This window comes from Phocoena sinus, chromosome 1 (assembly GCF_008692025.1).
Source record: "Phocoena sinus isolate mPhoSin1 chromosome 1, mPhoSin1.pri, whole genome shotgun sequence".
Lineage (NCBI taxonomy): Eukaryota > Metazoa > Chordata > Mammalia > Artiodactyla > Phocoenidae > Phocoena > Phocoena sinus.
In genome coordinates, this window is record NC_045763.1 from 44111477 (window position 1) to 44131087 (window position 19611).

General features: G+C 35.7%; 1 protein-coding gene across 1 annotated transcript in view; it reads right to left on the bottom strand.

The window, feature by feature from the left end:
* TUT4 (terminal uridylyl transferase 4) overlaps nt 1-19611 on the bottom strand; it is a 145221-nt gene that overhangs the window by 41894 nt on the left and 83716 nt on the right. Inside the window, 7 exon segments of the mRNA XM_032626370.1 lie at nt 186-886; nt 2607-2781; nt 6292-6504; nt 6670-6789; nt 14693-14819; nt 16419-16488; nt 18677-18728. Of these exon segments, the coding sequence (XP_032482261.1) occupies nt 186-886; nt 2607-2781; nt 6292-6504; nt 6670-6789; nt 14693-14819; nt 16419-16488; nt 18677-18728 (1458 nt within the window).

Sequence of the window (19611 nt, forward strand, 5' to 3'; positions counted from 1 at the left end):
AAAAAAAAGGGCAACTACAGGCAAAAATACAAAAAGTAAAAGAAACATATACACCAGAATAACATTCCAAAACAATAGTCTACCATCATAGAAGCCATCTTTACATTTCTGAATCTAAAAACTATAAATACAGAGTCATACAACAACCACAAAACCTTACAGATTGTTTACAAACTGTATCCTACCTTGCCAGAGGTTAAAATAAACTTATCAAACACAAAATATAATTCCTGGGTGGGGTGGTTATCATCATCATTAAGGTCAGAAGTATCTTCTGTAGCTTTGCAGTTGCAAGAGGTAGCAGATGTGTCAGTGCATACAATGTGATGTGAACTTTCTGTTTCTAAATTTGACCTGCAGTCTGTACCAGCAGATTCATCTGGTTCAGGGGATTTACAATCAATGCAATTACACTGGGTGAGCTCCTTTTTAAAACAAGTTTCTGAAGGTACTAAAACATCTTGTTTCTTAATTGATTTTGGCTCTAATTCACTGCTTTCACTGGTGGAAAGAGATGAAGATTCCTGTCCATGTTCAGTCAAATCTAGTTCATTTATCAACAAATTATCATCTTCAGTAATACATCTCTGTGATGTACATTCCATTTCTTCATATTTATCAGGCTGACCTCTTTCTGCACTTATTTTTTCTGTGCTTTCCCCAAGTAGAATGCAACAACTGGATGCCATATTTTCAGACTTCACTGGTTTCTTATTGCTTATTTTTCCCTTCTCTTTTTTCATGGAATCCACTGTAGATTTATTTCCACCCTTCCTCTGAGGACAGGCAAAATACCGATAAGCTGCCCTGAATCTCTCCACAACATATTCATAAACAAGCTGGCTGTTTAAGCTCCGTGCAACATTCCTCTTGATTGAAAATGGATCTAGTTAAAAAAAAAAAAAAAAAAGGTCAGTAGCTAAGTATCTATTAACAAACTACATATCCAAGCTTATACAAACAGCTACATTGTCAGCAGAGTGCATTTTCCCAAAATTTCTCTAAGGTAAGCTCCCAATGAGAGTTCCTGCAAACTGAGTAGTGGAAATAAAATAGCAACATTTTTCCTTTGTTTCTGTCATAAAATTAAAAACTAAAAGAAAAAGAGAGAAAAGAATAAAATAAGGTAATTAATGAGAGGATGGCTGAGGAGGCCAACTCAGTAATTACAAAATTTCAATGATGAAATTGCGAGAAAAAGCTATGCCAATATGCTTCCTTATATTGTCTTTGAATGAAATTTTTCAAGCTCCAAGACCTAGTAATAATTTTCATCTCTTGTCACAATATTCTTCAGTTATATATACTCCTTGCAATTTAAACAAATAAAATATAGCCTAAAACTCTCCAGGCTTCAAGTTATACTGATTTTAAGATTTAACTTCAGTAATATCAGAAAATTAATGAGAGAAAGAAGGAGAAATAATAGAAAAAGTAGAAAAAAACCTAAGAAAGTAAAACTTAAACCAAAATTTAAACTCTGATACAGTCTAAAATGGCTATGCTGAAAAGGCTTGTGTCAACTGAATCCTCATTATTAAGAGCATAGAACAGAGTTCTGAAAATGTTTCCGGGTTTTTGGATTTTATAAGCCTTAAATACAAATATGCCCCAGGAAAAAAGAACAGTGCCACCCAAAAGACGATACACATTTTCTCCACTACTGAAGATCATTAAGTGAAAGGATTAACAGGCCAGGCTTCAGATTGTTAAGACTGGGGCATCTGTTACTTTTTACTGTTATCTAAATCCATAGGCTTTTAAAAGCTTTACTTAGCCTCTTTCCTTTTTCTAGAAGAAAAAGAAAAAAAAAAAAAAGAAAAAAAGGCAGAGAGAAATTATGATGGCTGCAGGCTTCAGAGCTCATTTATTTACCATATGTAAGCGAGTACAAGATGGGAGTACGTGTTTGAGTGTATGAGAATATTTGTAAGTCCAACTCACAGTAGAGAAGCCCTACAGAGGATGGAGGGAAGAGAAGAATGTGTAGCCTAAAAAGACTAAAATGATGGACAGAAATTCCATTTCCTATCTATAAAAAGTGAGCAAAATGTTGTGGAATTTAAATTTTTTATTAAGAATTTAGAAGCAGTACTATTTATTTCTGTATCTCTAAAGATTTTAATATTCTTGGGATTTGATGTGAAACCTTATTTGTTAGCATCAATTGTTCTTTTTTCCTTTAGCTTAGCCATATTTAATAAATGAGGTACTTCACAAGACAATGAAAAACTGGATTTTAAGATTATACTTTAACATAATTTTATGACACAAATATATTTAAAAATATCTTACAGTATTCATATAACTATTCTATTTTTCTGTATTTTTGAAATTTTCCACAATTAAAAAATAAAAATAAAGGCATGTATACAAGCTAATTACCCTAGCCATTATAATATTTACAGATTGGAAACTTTTAAGTAAGCATTAATCCTATAAAGCTATCATGGACTTGATAAAGAATTTATCCACAATATATAGTGACAACCTAGTGGCATATACTGCTACAAAGCCAAGGGATAAAATTTATAACACTACATTAGAAATAGATGATTAGTGGCACACACAAAATTCTCCAAATGAAATATAACATATCATCTCACCTTCAATGGCTATTCGCCTTTTAGGCCAGTTTTTGTTTTCTCTTGTTAAAATATCTTGTATCCGTACACATATGACGTATTCCTCCAAAGCAAAATCCAGTGTGTAAAATTTTAGCAGCTCTAACCATAACTGTCCCAGGGACACCTGATTTGGTGTTCCCAATGTTAAAGGAGACTGGAAAAGAAAAAAATACCTTTCATTTAAGCTTCACAAAACTATAGAATTGTTTAACTTTCAATTTAAAAAGACCTTAGAGATCACCTTTTCAAAAACTGAGGCATAAAAGAATAGGTTGCCAAAAAGCAGTCTGTGGCACAGCTTGGCAACAGTGTCCCAGATTACTGACTCCTAGAATTTTGTGTTCTTTCCACTAAACCAGTGATGCTCAACCTTGGCTGCACATTAGAATCACACTGAGAGCACTAAAATTCACCAACACCTGAGCTTGACACCACTCCCATCTCCCATACCTTTCCCAAGACTGTGATTTAATGGACTGAGATTTTTAAAGCTTCCTAAGTGATTGTCCCGTGCTGTGCAGCCAAGGTTGCTAATCACTGTATAACAACTACTAGAGCTCCTCCATTGCAGCAATTACTTTTAAAATCTATATAAATGCCCAGGGCTTTCAAAAGTTAATTCCTTCATTCAACAAACATTTTAGAACCCACTGTGTCCCTGGCATTGTTCTGGGGATATAAAAAAATAATGGGAGCTCCCACTTAAACCATGTATCACTCACTCTTCTAAGTGGTACATATACAACTAATATATACAACTATTAATTCTAACAGCTATGAAGTAGATACTATAGGGCAAGGATTTGACTCAGGATCACCTGGCTACTGGGTCTGTGATGCTAATCATTATAGCATACTGTGACTCAAACAAGGTGAGGTCCATTTCACAGACTATTAGGAGAGGAAGAGACCATTTAACAATTACAATGAAGGCTACATACTAAAATGGGTCTCTGAATCGGGGGGTCTTAACAGAAAAGGTAATACTTGAATTCTAAAGCAATTAGCTAGATGAATGCCAGCTAAAAGTGACCACTAAGGCATATAAAGGCATAAAAATCATTCACTCATTCCATTCTACAACTATTCACTGAGTGCCTACTATGTGCCAGGCACTTGGGATATATCCGTGAAAAAAAACAAAGATCCAGGGCTTCCCTGTGGCGCAGTGGTTGAGAGTCCGCCTGCAGATGCACGGCACACGGGTTCGTGCCCCGGTCCAGGAGGATCCCACATGCCACGGAGCGGCTGGGCCCGTGAGCTATGGCCGCTGAGCCTGCGCGTCTGGAGCCTGTGCTCCGCAACGGGAGAGGCCACAACAGTGAGAGGCCCGCGTACCGCAAAAAAAACCCAAAAAAAAACAAAGATCCTTGCCTTAGTGGACCTTACATTCTAGGGGAAGAAGACAATAAGCAACGAACTTAATAAGTAAATTACACAGTAAGTTAGAAGAAGAAAAGTGCTGTGGAAATAAGAAAAAGTTGAGTAGGTTTAGTAAAGGGGATGGGATATGGGAGCAGATTCCAGTGTTAAATATAGTCAGCATAGGACTTGTTGAGAAGGTATGATCTAAAGAAGAGGAAAAAGGGTTCTAAGAACAGGAAACAGAGCAAACACACTAAAGTAGGAGTGTAAACAGCTTTAAAAAGAAGACTAGTGTGGCAGAGAGAGGAGAAGAAAAGAGGGAAACAAAGAGCTAACCAGTAAGAACTCTGGCTTTTATTCTAAATTAAATGAGGAGCCGCTGAAGTATTTCAAGTGTGGGGAGGGAGAAGGGCATGATCTGACTTAAGTTCTAGAAGAGCCATTCTGATTGTTGTGTTGAGACTATAAAGGGGACAAGGGTAAATGCAGGGAAACTTACTATGAGTCTGTGGTAGTAGTCCAGGCCAGAGATGATATGGCTAGGACCAGGATGGTAACAGGGTAAGTGGTCAAATTGTGGATATATTTTGAAGTAGAGATGACAGGATTTCCTGACAGACTTGGTATGGGGTATGAAAGAGAGAAGTAAAGGATGACTCCAAGGTTTTTGACTGAGCAACTGAAAGGATGAAGTGCCATCAACTGAGATGGGAAAACTGCATGTGGAGCAAAGGGATGACCCAGAGTTCAGTTTTAGACACATTAAGATTAAGATATCTATTAGACATCTTAGTAGAAACATTAAATAGCAGGTTGGAAATACAATTATAGAGTTTAGGAGAGAGGTTTGGCCTAACATTTAAACTTGGGAGTCATCATCATATAGATGGTACTTAAAATCCATGAGATTGGATGAGATCACCAAGGGAGTGTAGATACAGAAAAAAGGCAGGGATCAAGGACTGAACCCTAGAATACTCCAACATTAAAGAGATTGGAGAGGAAAGGAAGAACCAACAAACAGGCTGAGAAGGAATAATCAGGCATGGGTGTGGTATCCTGAAAGTCAAGTTAAGAAATTTTTTAGAGAAGGAAATAATCAACTGCAAATGTTGCTGATAAGTCAAAAAAGATGAAAATTGTGAAATAACTATTGGATTTAGCCATGTGGAGGATACTGACACTGGTAAAACAAGTTTTGGCAGATTGATGGGGGTCAAAGCCTGAGTAGAGTGAGTTAAAAGGAAACAGAGAAATTGGAAATAGTGTATATAAACAATTCTTTCAAGAAGTTTTCCCGCAAAAGGGAGCAAGGAAATAGCTAGGAGGGGAAATGGTGTCAAGATTTTTCTTTAAAGTGGGAGATGTAAAAGCATGTATGATTCAGTAAAGAATGAAAAATTGGTAACCTAGGATGGAAAGAGAAGAACTGCTAGAGCAATATTCCGGAATAGACAAGAAGGGATGAGACTAAACACACAAGTTAAGATAATGACTTTAGATAGCAACACAGGAATTTTTCATAAAGGTTATGAAAGCTGGCAGCAAGGCAGAGTATGTGAGCGCGGATAGTGGGAGATGGTGGTGGGAGTGGGAAGTTCTCTTTTGATTGCTTCAGTTTTCTCAGAGAAGTAATAATAAGCAAGATCATTAGCTGAGAGTATTGATGGTTTGAGAAAAGGGTAGAAGGTAGTCTAGGAAAGTGGAAGAACTGAACATGTGCTCGGGAACTACATACACTTCAGTATAGCTAGAGCAATGATTTCTGTAACGTTCACATTTTTGTAATAATGTCTGTCTACTTCAGAAGACTACATGCTTCTGGAGGACATAATCCATGAATATACATCTTGGGTTCTCTAGCACTCAAGATAATGCCTGGCACATAGCTGGTCCTTAATAAATGAAGTTTGAGTGATTAAATAAGCCAGCCACCCTCTATAGGAGCACAAGGCCTTTATTTCTTCACCAGTCTGGCAACATAATCCCCATATGCTAAAGCTTTGGTCACAGCCCAACTCCTGAAGGAAATTTTTCTTATCTAAATGAAAAAGATACAAAGAATTACCTTGATATGATTCAAACAATACAAGCCTTTCAAAATGAGGTATATATTTATTAGGGAATCTTGGTACTGAAAAACTAAACCAGATCAACCCCTCACTTTACAGATGAGGAAAATGAGGCCAAGAGGCTTACTCAAGGTCAGTCAGTCAATCTACTATTAAAATAGCTTCAATTGAAGGCATCACAAATTCTACAGATAGAAAAGCCAAAAACAAAAACAAAAAAAGCTTACTTTGCCATGTTTTTCCTTCATGGCATTACTTTGGTTGTCTGTTTCTGTCTTCTTGGTATCATCTTTTGGTTGGTCTGCCTTAGCTTTGTTTTCCTCAGCAATTGAGTTTTTCTCAGTTGCACTACTTGAATTATATTCCCACTTCACAAACTTCTCTTCTACTATGCCCTTCAGCTGAAAGTCATCCATCCTTTTTGGGTCAAAGCCTTCAATCTACATAAAAAGGCATTCCAAATTGGTAGTGGAAAGTTATTAAAAGAAAAAAAATGATGGACAAACAGACAAACCAGAATTCCAGCTTTAAATGTGTGAACAGAGCACTCTGCAAGAATGAACTACATATATACATGTGCATACATGTTACAAACTGATGCTTACCCAACTTCCAAGTAAGCAAGGAAGAAGAGGGGGTTTTCTTTGTTGTAGAAAAAACATCACCATTAAAGCAAAACAGTAAGAAGGGATTCCGCCATCAGTTTGGGAGTCAATATAGCACAACTGCAAAATGAAGGGAAAAAAAAGTACCACCATTTAACTTTCTTTCTGTTCTCCTAAAAAATAAAAGTAGCTTTTGTCTTCCTACCATAATCATTGTTAAAAGTTCAAATAATGACAAATATAAGGAATGACCTGAAATCATACCACCCTGAAATAACTATTTATATATTGGTAACCATCTTTCCATTCATTTCCTTACTGCATATGAAGATACATACATATTTTAGTTAAACGGAATCATATCACACATAGTGCTTTTACTGTGGACATCTTTTTAAAATCTTATTTTCTTATCTTGCCTCTACTTCTGCCTCAATGTTAACGATCTTCTATGTACTCTTCCATGCCTTTTTCTATACTCAAATAACCATATACAAATATACATTCCTATTTTCTATATAAATACAGGGAGGATTTTATAGTTTTTGTCATGTTTTACCAAAATAGACATCTCTCTGTATATTACTATTCTCCCTTAACAATGCACCAAGAAAGTCCCTCTTAGTCAATTAGTATATATCTAACACATCTTTTAAAATGGTTAAATTATAGCCTATGATCTGGATGGTTATTCAATAGTTCCCTCACCCAAGGACTTTCACATTTTGTTCCCAGTTCTGCCACTTTAAACAGTCCTGTAGTATTTATCCTTATACATTTTCCTAAACACTGGTACTCATTTCTATGAGCTATATTCCCAGGAATGTATTTGCTGGATTTTAAAATGTGATATATTTAAATTCTAATAAATATTATAAGATTGTTTTCCAAAATCAGTACAGAAATTTCTCTTTTCATCAGTAACAAGAAGGTATACACATGCTTCCCAATACTAGGTGTTACAACCTTTTTTTCTTTAAATATTTATTTTATTTACTTATTTATTTGGTTGTGCTGGGTCTTCGTTGTGGCTCGCCTGCTCCTTAGTTGCAGCACATGTACTCCTTAGTTGCGGCCAGAAGGCTCCTTAGTTGTGGCATGTATGTGGAATCTAGTTTCCTGACCAGGGATCAAACACAGGCACCCTGCACTGGGAGCGTGGAGTCTTAACCACTGCGCCACCAGGAAAGTCCCTATTTTTTTTATTTTTTATTTTTAATTAAGTAAAGTTGATTTACAAAGTTGTGTTAGTTTCAGATGTACAGGTGTTACCACTTTAAAAAAATTGTCAACAAGATGGGTGAGATATAATATCTAATAGTTACTTCAATTTGCATTTCCTTGATGCTAAGAGGTTATACAAATTTTCATGTATTTACTAACCATTTGGATTTGCTCTTTTCTGAACTATTAAATCTTTTGCCAGTTTTTCTATTTTCATCAATACACATCGATTTGTACGTGTTCTTTTTTATGTTATAAATAATAACTCTTTATATCTGACATACGCATTTGAAAAATGTTATTTTTTCCTAATCTGCTTTGGCATCATTTATAGTACTTTTTATCATATAAAATGTATTGTTTATATAAACAGTTAAATATGCTTAATATCTTCTAGGTTTCCTACCATGATAAAGATGTTTCTCCAATCCACAGGTTACATATAAATACTCTTAAATTTTCTTCTAAAATTGTGAATTTTCATTTGAGTGCAATTTATTTTTGCATTTAGTGTGCTAAGGGTCCATTATTTTCTTCAAGAAAGATACAGTTCTGACAGAACTATTTATTAAATAAACCATTGCTTTCTCACTGAAATCTTTTATTCTTTTCATAGATTAACATCTCATTTACCCTAGGGCCTACTTATGGGCTTTCTATTCTGTTCCACAGATCTACGTGTCTATTCCTATGCAATGGTATACACTTGACTAAAGCAGTTTTATAGTGGTAAAGTACATCCTCCTTCACTAGTTTTCTTTTTCTGAATTATTTTGGCTTCTCTCATTTATTCTTCCATACTAACTTTAAGATTACGTTATAATTTTTTTTCCCAAATTCTTGGTAATTCTAATTGAAATTATTGTACATTTGAAAATTAATTTAAGGGGACTTTACATTTTAGGGATACCATCTCCCTATCCAATAACTTGGTGTATTTGCATTTTCCAAAAATTTAGGAGTTGTCATCAATTACTCTTTCCCTCACCTCTTGCATCCATTACCTCTGCAAGTCCTACTTCCAAATCTTATCCCAAATACTTGGCTTCATATCCATTCTCACCTAGCACAGATCATTATCCTCTCTAGCTGATCTACCACAACAGCCTGTTCACTGGGTTCCCTATTTCTATTCTTTACCCCCAGAAGACCTTTTCCAAGCATAAATCACGCCAAGTCATATACTGCTTTTAAAACTTATCCAATGAAATTAAAATACAAGTTCCTTACCACTTGAAGTGTCTGTCTAACCTCATCCTCTACAACGTTCACTCTCACTCGCTTCATTCCAGTCACTCTTGCCTTTTTCTGCTCCTTAAGAGCTAATTCTCACCTTACAGGCTTTTTACTAGCTATCCCTTGGATTCTATTCCCTGAGACAATCAAGTGGCTGGTTATGCTGGTCAGAGTTTATATATCACATCCTCAAAGAGATTTCCCTGACCATCCAGTGAAATGTCACTCTCTTATCACATCACCTCATTTTAATGGCACTAAATTCTACCAGATATTGTGTTATTTATATATTTTTTTACTCTCTGATTCTTCCAAAAGTATGTAAGCTTCATGATAGCAGGACTCAGTACATCTTGTTAGATGTTTCCAACACCTAAGAACAGTATTTAGCACATAGGAAGCATTTAACAAATGTTTGCTCAATAAATAAATTTGTTCAGATTTTGTTTTCACCATTCAATAACACAATTTTCTTCCTGTACCCTTATTAATTTGTTAGTATTTTATAATTTGTGTCACTATCATGAAGATAATATTTTTCCCTGCTTCTATTCTATAAGTTTATTTTTATGACAGAGAAAAGCTACTGATTTTTGTATGTTTATAGTGTATTTAGTCATCACAAATTCTAGCAGTTTTTAACTAGGGTTTTCTAGGTATACAATCATATCATTAGCAAAGAGAACATCTTATTGTTTTTCTAATATTTACATTCATTACTTCCTTTTCTTTCCTTGTTGCATTTTTTAAATCTCCACAACAATGTATAACATAATTGATGAACATCTCTGTAATATTCCTTATTTTAACACATATGGCTTGAGTAATTCACTTTTTTTGTTTTTTGCGGTACGCAGGCCTCTCACTGTCATGGCCTCTCCCGTTGCGGAGCACAGGTTCCGGAAGCGCAGGCTTAGCGGCCATGGCTCACGGGCCCAGCCGCTCCGCGGCATGTGGGATCTTCCCAGACCAGGGCACGAACCCGCGCCCCCTACATCAGCAGGCGGATTCTCAACCACTGCGCCACCAGGGAAGCCCACTTGCGTATATATATATATATATATATATATATATATATATATATATATATGTTGTGTTTTTTATTTAATTTTACTTTTGGCTGTGTTGGGTCTTCGCTGCTGCACGCGGGCTTTCTCTAGTTGCAGCAAGCAGGGGCTACTCTTCGTTGCAGTGCGCAGGCTTCTCATTGCAGTGGCTTCTCTTGTTGAGGAGCATGGGCTCCAGGCGCACAGGCTTCAGTAGCTGTGGTGCGTGGGCTTAGTTGCTCCACAGCATGTGGGATCTTCCCAGACCAGGGATCGAACCCGTGTCCCCTGCATTAGCAGGCGGATTCTTAACCACTGTACCACGAGGGAAGTCCCCACTTTCTTATATTTTATTTAGACTTTTGCATTTACTTAAGTAAGATCAGCCTGTAATTGGACTGTTATTATTTTCCTTACATAATAAAGACGTAGCATAATCACTAAAGCCTTAGTAAATTTAAGAATATAATTTGAAATAAAAGAGGATTAAAAAACACTGATAAAAAGAGCTTAGGACTTCCCTGGTGGCGCAGTGGTTAAGAATCCGCCTGCCAATGCAGGGGACAGGGGTTCAATCCCTGGTCTGGGAAGATCCCACATGCCATGGAGCAACTAAGCCCACGCGCCACAACTACTGAAGCCTGCGCACCTAGAGCCTGCGCTCCGCAGCAAGAGAAGCCACCACAGTGAGAAGGCCATGCACCGCAACGAAAATAGTAGCCCCCACTCGCCACAACTAGAGAAAGCCCACACGCAGAAACGAAGACCCAAAACAGCCAAAAATAAATAAATACATTTATTTAAATAAATAAATAAATTTGAAAAAGAGCTCAAAATATTCCACTAGAATAAATTCTCATTTATCCAGGGTATTAGGACAAAGGGCATGCTGCCTAATGAATAAGTCAAGTTAACCAGAAACTTCTTTGCAACTATAAGGAGCTGCTCATGTAAGCTGTTAACACTATCAGACATCTCACAGAGGAAAAACACTGAGGTAGTTTAACAGAGAGCTCTTAAAACACAGAGATCTCATAGCCAAGATGTGGAAATAACCTAAACGTCTATAGATAGATAAATGGATAAAGGAAATGTGCTATATACACACAATGAAACATTATTTAACCTTAAAAAAGAAGGAAATTCTGCCATTTGCGACAATACAGATAGACCTAGAGGACATTATTTATGCTAAGTGAAATAAGACAGGCACAGAAAGACAAATGTTATATCTCACTTATATGTGGAATCTAAAATAGTCAAACTAATTAGAAGCGAAGAGATTGGTGGCTACCGGAGGCTGGGGTAGAGGGAAATGGGAAGATTGTTGGTCAAGGGGTATAAAATTTCAGTTACACAAGATGAATAAGTTTTGGTGATCTAATGTATAGTGTGGTGACTATAGTTAACCATACTGTACTATATACTTGAAATTTGTTAAGAAGTTAGAGCTCAAGTGTTTTCTCACTACACACATAAAAACGGTAACTAAAATGGTAACTGTGTGAGGTAACAGATATGTTAATTAGCTTGACGTGATTATTTCACAATGTATACATATATCAAATCACCAAGTTGTATACCTTAAATATATACAATAAAAAATAAAAATAAAGTAAAACCCCCAGTAATCTCTTTTAGATGTCAGATATTGCTAAAATTAATTCTTATGTTAACTACAAAAAGTGGCTCTGAGTCAGGAAACTTGACTATATCGGACTGATAAGGCTAAGAGTTTTGCTGCCCAGAGTATTAATAGGCTTTCCCAGAAAACAATTTCTTATTAGTAGAATGCTAAGAATATAGCTACTTAAGAATGGAGACAGCCAGAGAACAATCAACAGCAATCTCATGATCTCAATTACAAGAATAAATTATATTCATATACTACAATTTTCCTGAACCCTCAAATCATGGAAAATCTGTGCTTTACTAAATAACATACAATGTGGATTAAAACTTCAAGATAAATAAAGCTGTTGGAAAAAAATATTTGAGAGGAATTATTTGAGAGAAAGCATTTCTAGGTTTCTTACAATAAACTCAGAAAATGAAAACCACTGGGAAAAGCTCTTTGCAACTAACACAGCTGCCAAAAATGAGACACATCGCTCTGTTGGAAACAGAAAGGAACCACTCTGCAACCAGCTTTGTAACACGTTTTTTAGTGTCCTTCACTGATTGGTATGTTTAGAATCAATACAAATTTGAGTAACCGTTTCAAAGAGACCACTTTAGGAAACAAAGTTTATAGGCCACTTTTTTTTTCCCAAATGAAAATAAGCTGAATACCATTTATAGTCTTCTAACACAGTCTAATTACTTAAAAGAACAAAAGAAGTGTGTGAGAAAACTAAGACTATTTATGACCACTAAAAAAATTAAGGCATAATTAAATAGTACCATCCCAGAGGCAGCTATTTATTCCTTCATTCCTTATGAAGCCACTAACCTTCCTGGAGTTGATAAACTTAGTTTCCTGAGTAATGGCTAGTCCTTGTCTACCAGTCTCATCCCATACTCTGAGAAACTTTAGTTACTAGGGTTGTCACACCAGTCCTATCCCTGCTGACTTATCGTTGTTTAAATAATCTCACTTGCCAATTGAACAAAAAAGATTTGTGTAGCATTTTAGAATTCAAAGTATATTCTCATTCATTATCTCATATCACTTTTGAAATAATCTCTCCAGATAGAAAAATTGAGGCTCAGATAGATGAAGTGCCTTGCTCAAAATGATATAAATATTTAGTATAAAAATTAGAGTTGGAATTGGTTTATTCCATTTCATAGCACTAAATTTCTGTAGTATGCTAGGCATTATGCTAGGCACAGAATATAATGAGATAAATAAGAGGAGGTTCACCCTCCCTCAGACTGGTTCACTGCTCCCAGTCACTTCCAAGGATTAACAATCTTTCTGAAGAACTGGGCCATGTATTCAACAAATATTTATTAAATGCCTACTCTGCACTGGCATAGTAACATAAGAAGCACGAGGACCAGCCGTGAATAAATAAAACAGACTAAACTTCCTATCCTTGCAGTTTATAATTTCATGGAAGAAAACAGATCACAAACAAATATATGAATATGTATGGAAGGTGGCAGTAAGTGCTATGAACAAAATAAAGCAGGGTAACGGCAGAGAGAGTGATGGAGGCAATGCTATTTTATACAGGGTGGTCCAGGAGACTCTGGTAAGATGAAATTTGAGCAGAAACTTGAAAAAAAGTAAAAGAGTGAACCTTTCTGGCTGGATATGTGGGGTAAGAACATTTTAGATGAAGGGAATAGCAAACACAAAGGTGTTAGGTATGAAGACACCCCAACTTAGGCTTTCTGACTGTTCCATACTTTTCAAGCTGTTCCTTACTCAGACAGCTGGTTCTGTCCCAACTATGGGGAGAATCAAAAGTCGAGACAAAATATTTCTAAAAGAATCCTCTGGCTGTTTTTGTTCTCAAGTTATCACTCCACCACTACCCCACTAACTCATCTTCTTTGTATAAGACAGAGAATTTACTCATCATTAGTCTAACAAGTAATGAATACTACACTGATGAATACTATATACAAAAACTAAAATCTCTCTCTCTCTAGTCATTTGGACTGATATTTACCACTCCTCGCCACCTCCAAGGGGTAACCTGGAGCACAGGGGGAACCACAGCCTTTAATAATATGTTAATTCTAATTTAGGAAACTTAGATAACGAATTCTTAGCAGTTGGCCATTCAGAAATTGCTGCAGGAGGGATTTCCCTGGTGGCGCAGTGGTTAAGAATCCACCTGCCAATGCAGGGGACAGGGGTTCAAGCCCTGGTCCGGGAAGATCCCACATGCCACGGAACAACTAAGCCCGTGCACCACAACTACTGAGCCTGAGCTCTATAGCCCGTGAGCCACAATTACTGAACCCATGCGCCTAGAGCCTGTGCTCCACAACAAGAGAAGCCACCGCAATGAGAAGCCCGCTCACCACAATGAAGAGTAGCCCCCGCTCGCCGCAACTAAAGAAAGCCTGTGCACAGCAACAAAAGACCCAATGCAGCCAAAAATAAATAAATAAATTCATTAAAAAAAAAAAGAAATTGCTGCAGGTTACCAATAATTTATAGGAAAGAGAATAATGTTCTAAGACAGAGACTGGGAAAAAAATATGCTAACAAAAGAATCTTAACTTGCATAACAATATCTTACAACCTTACAACCTTAACTTACAATTACAATAAGAGTGAAGACTTGAGTCTCAAATACTAAGATGTGAAAGAGAATATTTCTACACTGAATAAAAGAGAATAAAGTATAATAATTAAACATTCTAAAGTATATTAATAAACTCTACATGCCTATGAAACTTTATTTTCATGTCCATTATCAGAACCTGCCACACCACTTTCCGTCCACAAATAACTATTTTGTCCCCATATTATTATGATTTATGTTACATGTTAGTGCAAGAAAAAGCCTCATTTATCTTAAATGTTAGGTACTTTTTTCCTCTGTTCCACTTACCTTAGCCCAATAGCGAAAGGCTAACACCAAGGGAGTAAAGACAGGTTCCATTTTGCCAAGAGCAGCAAGTAAGTCAGTAGTGAGGCATGCCATATCATTTCCTGCACTCACTCTACAAAGTAAACCACTGTGAATGAGAAAGAAACAAATTTTCACTGTACTAATACCTTAAAAACCAGAATACTTCAAATCCTGTGGCTATCCTTTCCAGTCACCACAATTAACACCTAAGAATTCATAATAAAAACAAATGTTTTAATAAACTTAGAGCTAACAGAAAACTATATATCATTTCCATCACTAGAGTTCCATACAAATTAAAGATGTTTTAACTATCCATTTATACTTCAGAAATAAATTTTAACCTCACTTAGTATTTAATATTTAAGTTCATGAAAAATTAATTTCAAAAGCAGCATTAAGATGCACCAAAATTTGATTTATGTGAGGGGAAAGACATTGATATCATCAATGTCAAATAGTACAACATACCTTCCTAGTCCATTCTTTTTACTTTGCACATGATAAAAACAAAAAATGAAATACTGGGGCTTCCCTGGTGGCGCAGTGGTTGAGAGTCCGCCTGCCAATGCAGGGGACAAGGGCTCGTGCCCCAGTCCGGGAGGATCCCGCATGCCGCAGAGCGGCTGGGCTCGTGGGCCATGGCTGCTGAGCCTGCACGTCCGGAGCCTGTGCTCCGCAACGGGAGAGGCCGCAACAGTGAGAGGCCCGCGTACCGCAAGAAAAAAAAATGAAATACTGAATTGACTAGCTATACTTCTCGACTCTAATTTTTCCTATCCAAGCTTTCATGACTTTATTGATATGCTATTTTCAGATTAGAGATCAGAAAGAATTTATCTATTAATCCACAAGTAATGCTTATATGTAAGTGAATATAGGAGCTACCTTAAACGGAGTGACAGAATTGTAGAAGAAACATTTTTGTGGCAGGGAAAAGAATGTGACTGAGGTTGCTGCAGAGGCAATTTGACACAATATGGTAGGAAAAACACTAGAAGTCAGAATACCTCTATTCCAATTCTGATTTTCCCCTGAATAATTTGAATTTGGACAAATCACTTAATCACTCCAGGTCTCAATTTTCTAATTTAGACAATAAGGAAGTTGAACTAGATCTCCAAAGATTCTTCTAGCTTTGAATAAAAAAGAGTAATCTTAAAATGTAAGAAATAATAATTAATAATCAATAAAAGAATACACTATTATTTCCATATTGTTTCTATCTCTCCCACATTGGTTTCAAATACGATTATTTCAGTTTCCTTTGTCAAAGGCATGTTGCTCTCTCAGTGCTATAAATATCTGAATAGAAAGCGAAGATCAATCTTCAAAGACTCCTTGAATTTCAGTGAACTAAAAACTAGATTCTAATAGATCCTTGAGAAGAGAGTCTATTTCTTATTTATGTTTGAAATAAGCAAAGCAGTACCTAACATATAGTAAATGCTCAATACTGTTGGGTGAATAAACAAATGAAAAGTTTTGCATTAGAATGTTTTATTTTTAACTCTCTAATAACTCCATTTCTTGTTCACATGCTTTTAGCAGGCTTGCTAATTTTAATAAATAGAAACTAGCTTAGTCAAATTAATCCAAGAAGAAATCTAAAACAAAACTCTTCTCTCTTACAGATATCCACTGCATACTTGGTTGTTGTTAATTTTTTTTAAAAAAACTTTATTTTCTCTTCATTGTTACCGACCTTTTCCGATCTTTGCACACCACAACAGGAACTTTAGCGTGAAAATCAGATTCCACATCTACATATAATACTAATAAAGAAAAAAAATAAAACATGTAAGCTAATGTCAACATCTCTCAAATGTCTGCTCTATGGTAAACATTAAGTAATTGTTTCCTTCTAAAAATCACTCTCACTGCTTCTGTGGGACAATCCACTCTTCTCGTTTTAAGCATCAACCCAACAGAATCTCTTACCTCTCTTGGTGTCATTTGCTGTATTATCACAAACCACAGACAGGCAGAGTCCCAAATACTGTCTGAACATTATAATTACCTTAAGAAGAAAGGTTTTAACATCCCTAAAAGTTTGAATATTTCCAAGTAAATATACAATCTAGTCAAAGTTGTTAAACCTTCATAGATATAGCAAACAGAGGACACCACTTACTTCTGAAGGCTATTTCCACAGGAGTCACAAAATGAGAACCTACAATGCTCTGACAATATAGTTCTTTTAAATTATCCATGGCAGTAAAAGGCTAACTCTACTGGCCCTATTTCCTGTTAATACATGAAGAGTCTGCCAAAGCTCTTAAGGAAGGACTAACAAGTGAAGCACACTTCCACTCTGAAGTCTTTCTCTACATCTCCAAGGTAGGCCCCATGCTATAAAATATCTAATCTAAACAAAAACAGATGGATTAACATTATCGCATTTGAAGTTCAGAAAAAACCTCTTAGTAGTACCTGTTGGAATTATTAATCTGTTCAAAACAAACGTGCTGAAGAGCTTCATGTCAGGAATTACATTATGCATGGTGGATATGACAATGAATAGATACAAAGAGCTCAATTAGGGATTTGGAAAACAAATATATAAACAAATAAATCCTGCAGATAACAGGATAGAGGTCTTTAAAGAGTACAGAGGGCATAAAGGAGGGAATAATCAATTTTACATTCAGACTGAATTTTAGAAACCTATGTTATGTGACTTAAGATGATCTATTCATGTATTTTAGTGGAAAACATATTTAAAATATTTTTGCTACGTTGATAGTGTCTAGTGAGTCTAAAGAGGTAAAAGCGCTTGTCTATATTATGCTTTAGAGTTTTTGTGCAATGAGAGTCAACTATTTATTACAGAAGAAAACTTCCTTTACAGGTTAAACTGGACCAAAATCATCCCTTAAATATTAATATTCCAGGAAAATGGCCAAAAAGCTGATAAATAACGGAGAGCTGATAGGGCAGACAGAGAGAAGAAAAGAAGTTTAGAACTGACACTAGAGCCAATGAGAGGATATGGCTAAAATCAATAAACTATCTCTTCTAAGCCAAAATGGAAATATTTTTGACAGGTAATTATGATTCATAAAATATAAGATGACAATAGTAATAATAACAATCACAGCAGCAGAAATTTAATAAGAAGGTACTGTAAACCAGGTACTTTTCTAAGCTATGGCTTAACCCATTTCATCCTCATAAACAACCCTCTCATCAAAAAGATACTATATTATTGCCATTTTATAGATGAGAAAACTGAAGCATTAACACTTAAGTAATTTGTCAAAGGACACACAACCAGTAAGTGGTACAACTAACTAAAATTTGCACCTGGAAAGTCTGGCTCCAGACTCTGAGCTCCTAAGCATTTACTTTATATAACAAGAAAAGCAGTAAATAAAACCAAGAAAATAATATTCCAGACTGTACTACATGACCTGGGACCTCCTTTGAGAAAGTTGTAATTTTTAAAATTTTTATTTAAAAAGTATTGTTACCTATATGAATGTCCTTTTTACATAAAAATCAATCCAGACAGATGAGCCACATATGAAAGACTTAGTAGGTATAATCTGGTTGATGTACTATAAATGATTAACATTGTTTTAAATGGGGGAAAAACATATTTATTCAATGCATACACACATTTTTTTCCCCAAGTCTCTCCCTAAATCTTCCTTCATCAACAATCTCCTAATGATTACAGGTTTTCTGTCTCATTTTACACAAGAAGCATTCATAATACTCAAAGGCAACATTTTGAAATTACCCAAAAGGCAATCGTTTTTAATATATCAATTTTAAATATGATACTTTTGATCTAACTGACATGTAAATGTTCTAGTACACCTATTAAATACATATGCAATACAATGACGCAAATATGCTAGCTGTTTTAGTTTAACTTGGTTAGGCATACATAAACAACACAATGCATATACCTTTAAAGAACTTTCTTTAGAAAAACAACTCTAAAAAGAAACTCACCACTTTTTTTTAAAATCCCAAGCACTTGTATCAGAAGATCTGGATGATTCATCTAAAAGAAGTTTCAAATTAATAAATACACTAACTTCAAAGTTCAAGTTTCAGAACTTTAGAGATAATTCAATTTCATTAAATACAAGTAAAATCATGCTCTGTATTTTAAAATAATGAAAACAGAATAGTGTTCTACTTTTATGTTAAGAAATCTTGTTCATGGAGGAAGTAGAATCCAATAAATCATATAGTGCTATTATTCCAGCAACACTACTAGAATTAGTGAGTTCTTAGAGTGAGAAAAGATTCTGCAATTTCATATCAAAACAAATGAAAAAAGAAATCAGTTTACCAAATGATTTCTAAAAAGAAGTTGTTGAGATAAGAAATTTAAGGGATATTGACAACTGGCAGCGTGGCCAAAAGGCTTAGATTAAAATACTACTTTAAATAACAAGCATGTCAAATATTTAGCTTAAATGTGTACTTTGCTGCTATTTAAAAAGCATTTAATAATCATACCTTACTTGTAAGTTAACGACTATATCAGACTAGAAATTAAAACATCAAATTTTCACCCAAATCAAACCTCCTTGAGCATAAACTTATTATTCAAAAAGTTAAAAACACATAAAATATCAACTGATTATTTTAAATGTTTGATATGTCAGTAAATAAGCAATGTTAGCAATGCTAAACAATATTGGTATTTTGCTAATGGTCCTAGCCACTACTTATTAAAAGTACCTATAATGTGGGGCTTCCCTGGTGGCGCAGTGGTTGAGAGTCCGCCTGCCGATGCAGGGGACACGGGTTCGTGCCCCGGTCCGGGAAGATCCCACATGCCGCGAAGCGGCTAGGCCCGTGAGCCATGGCCGCTGAGCCTGCGCGTCCAGAGCCTGTGCTCCGCAACGGGAGAGGCCATGACAGTGAGAGGCCCG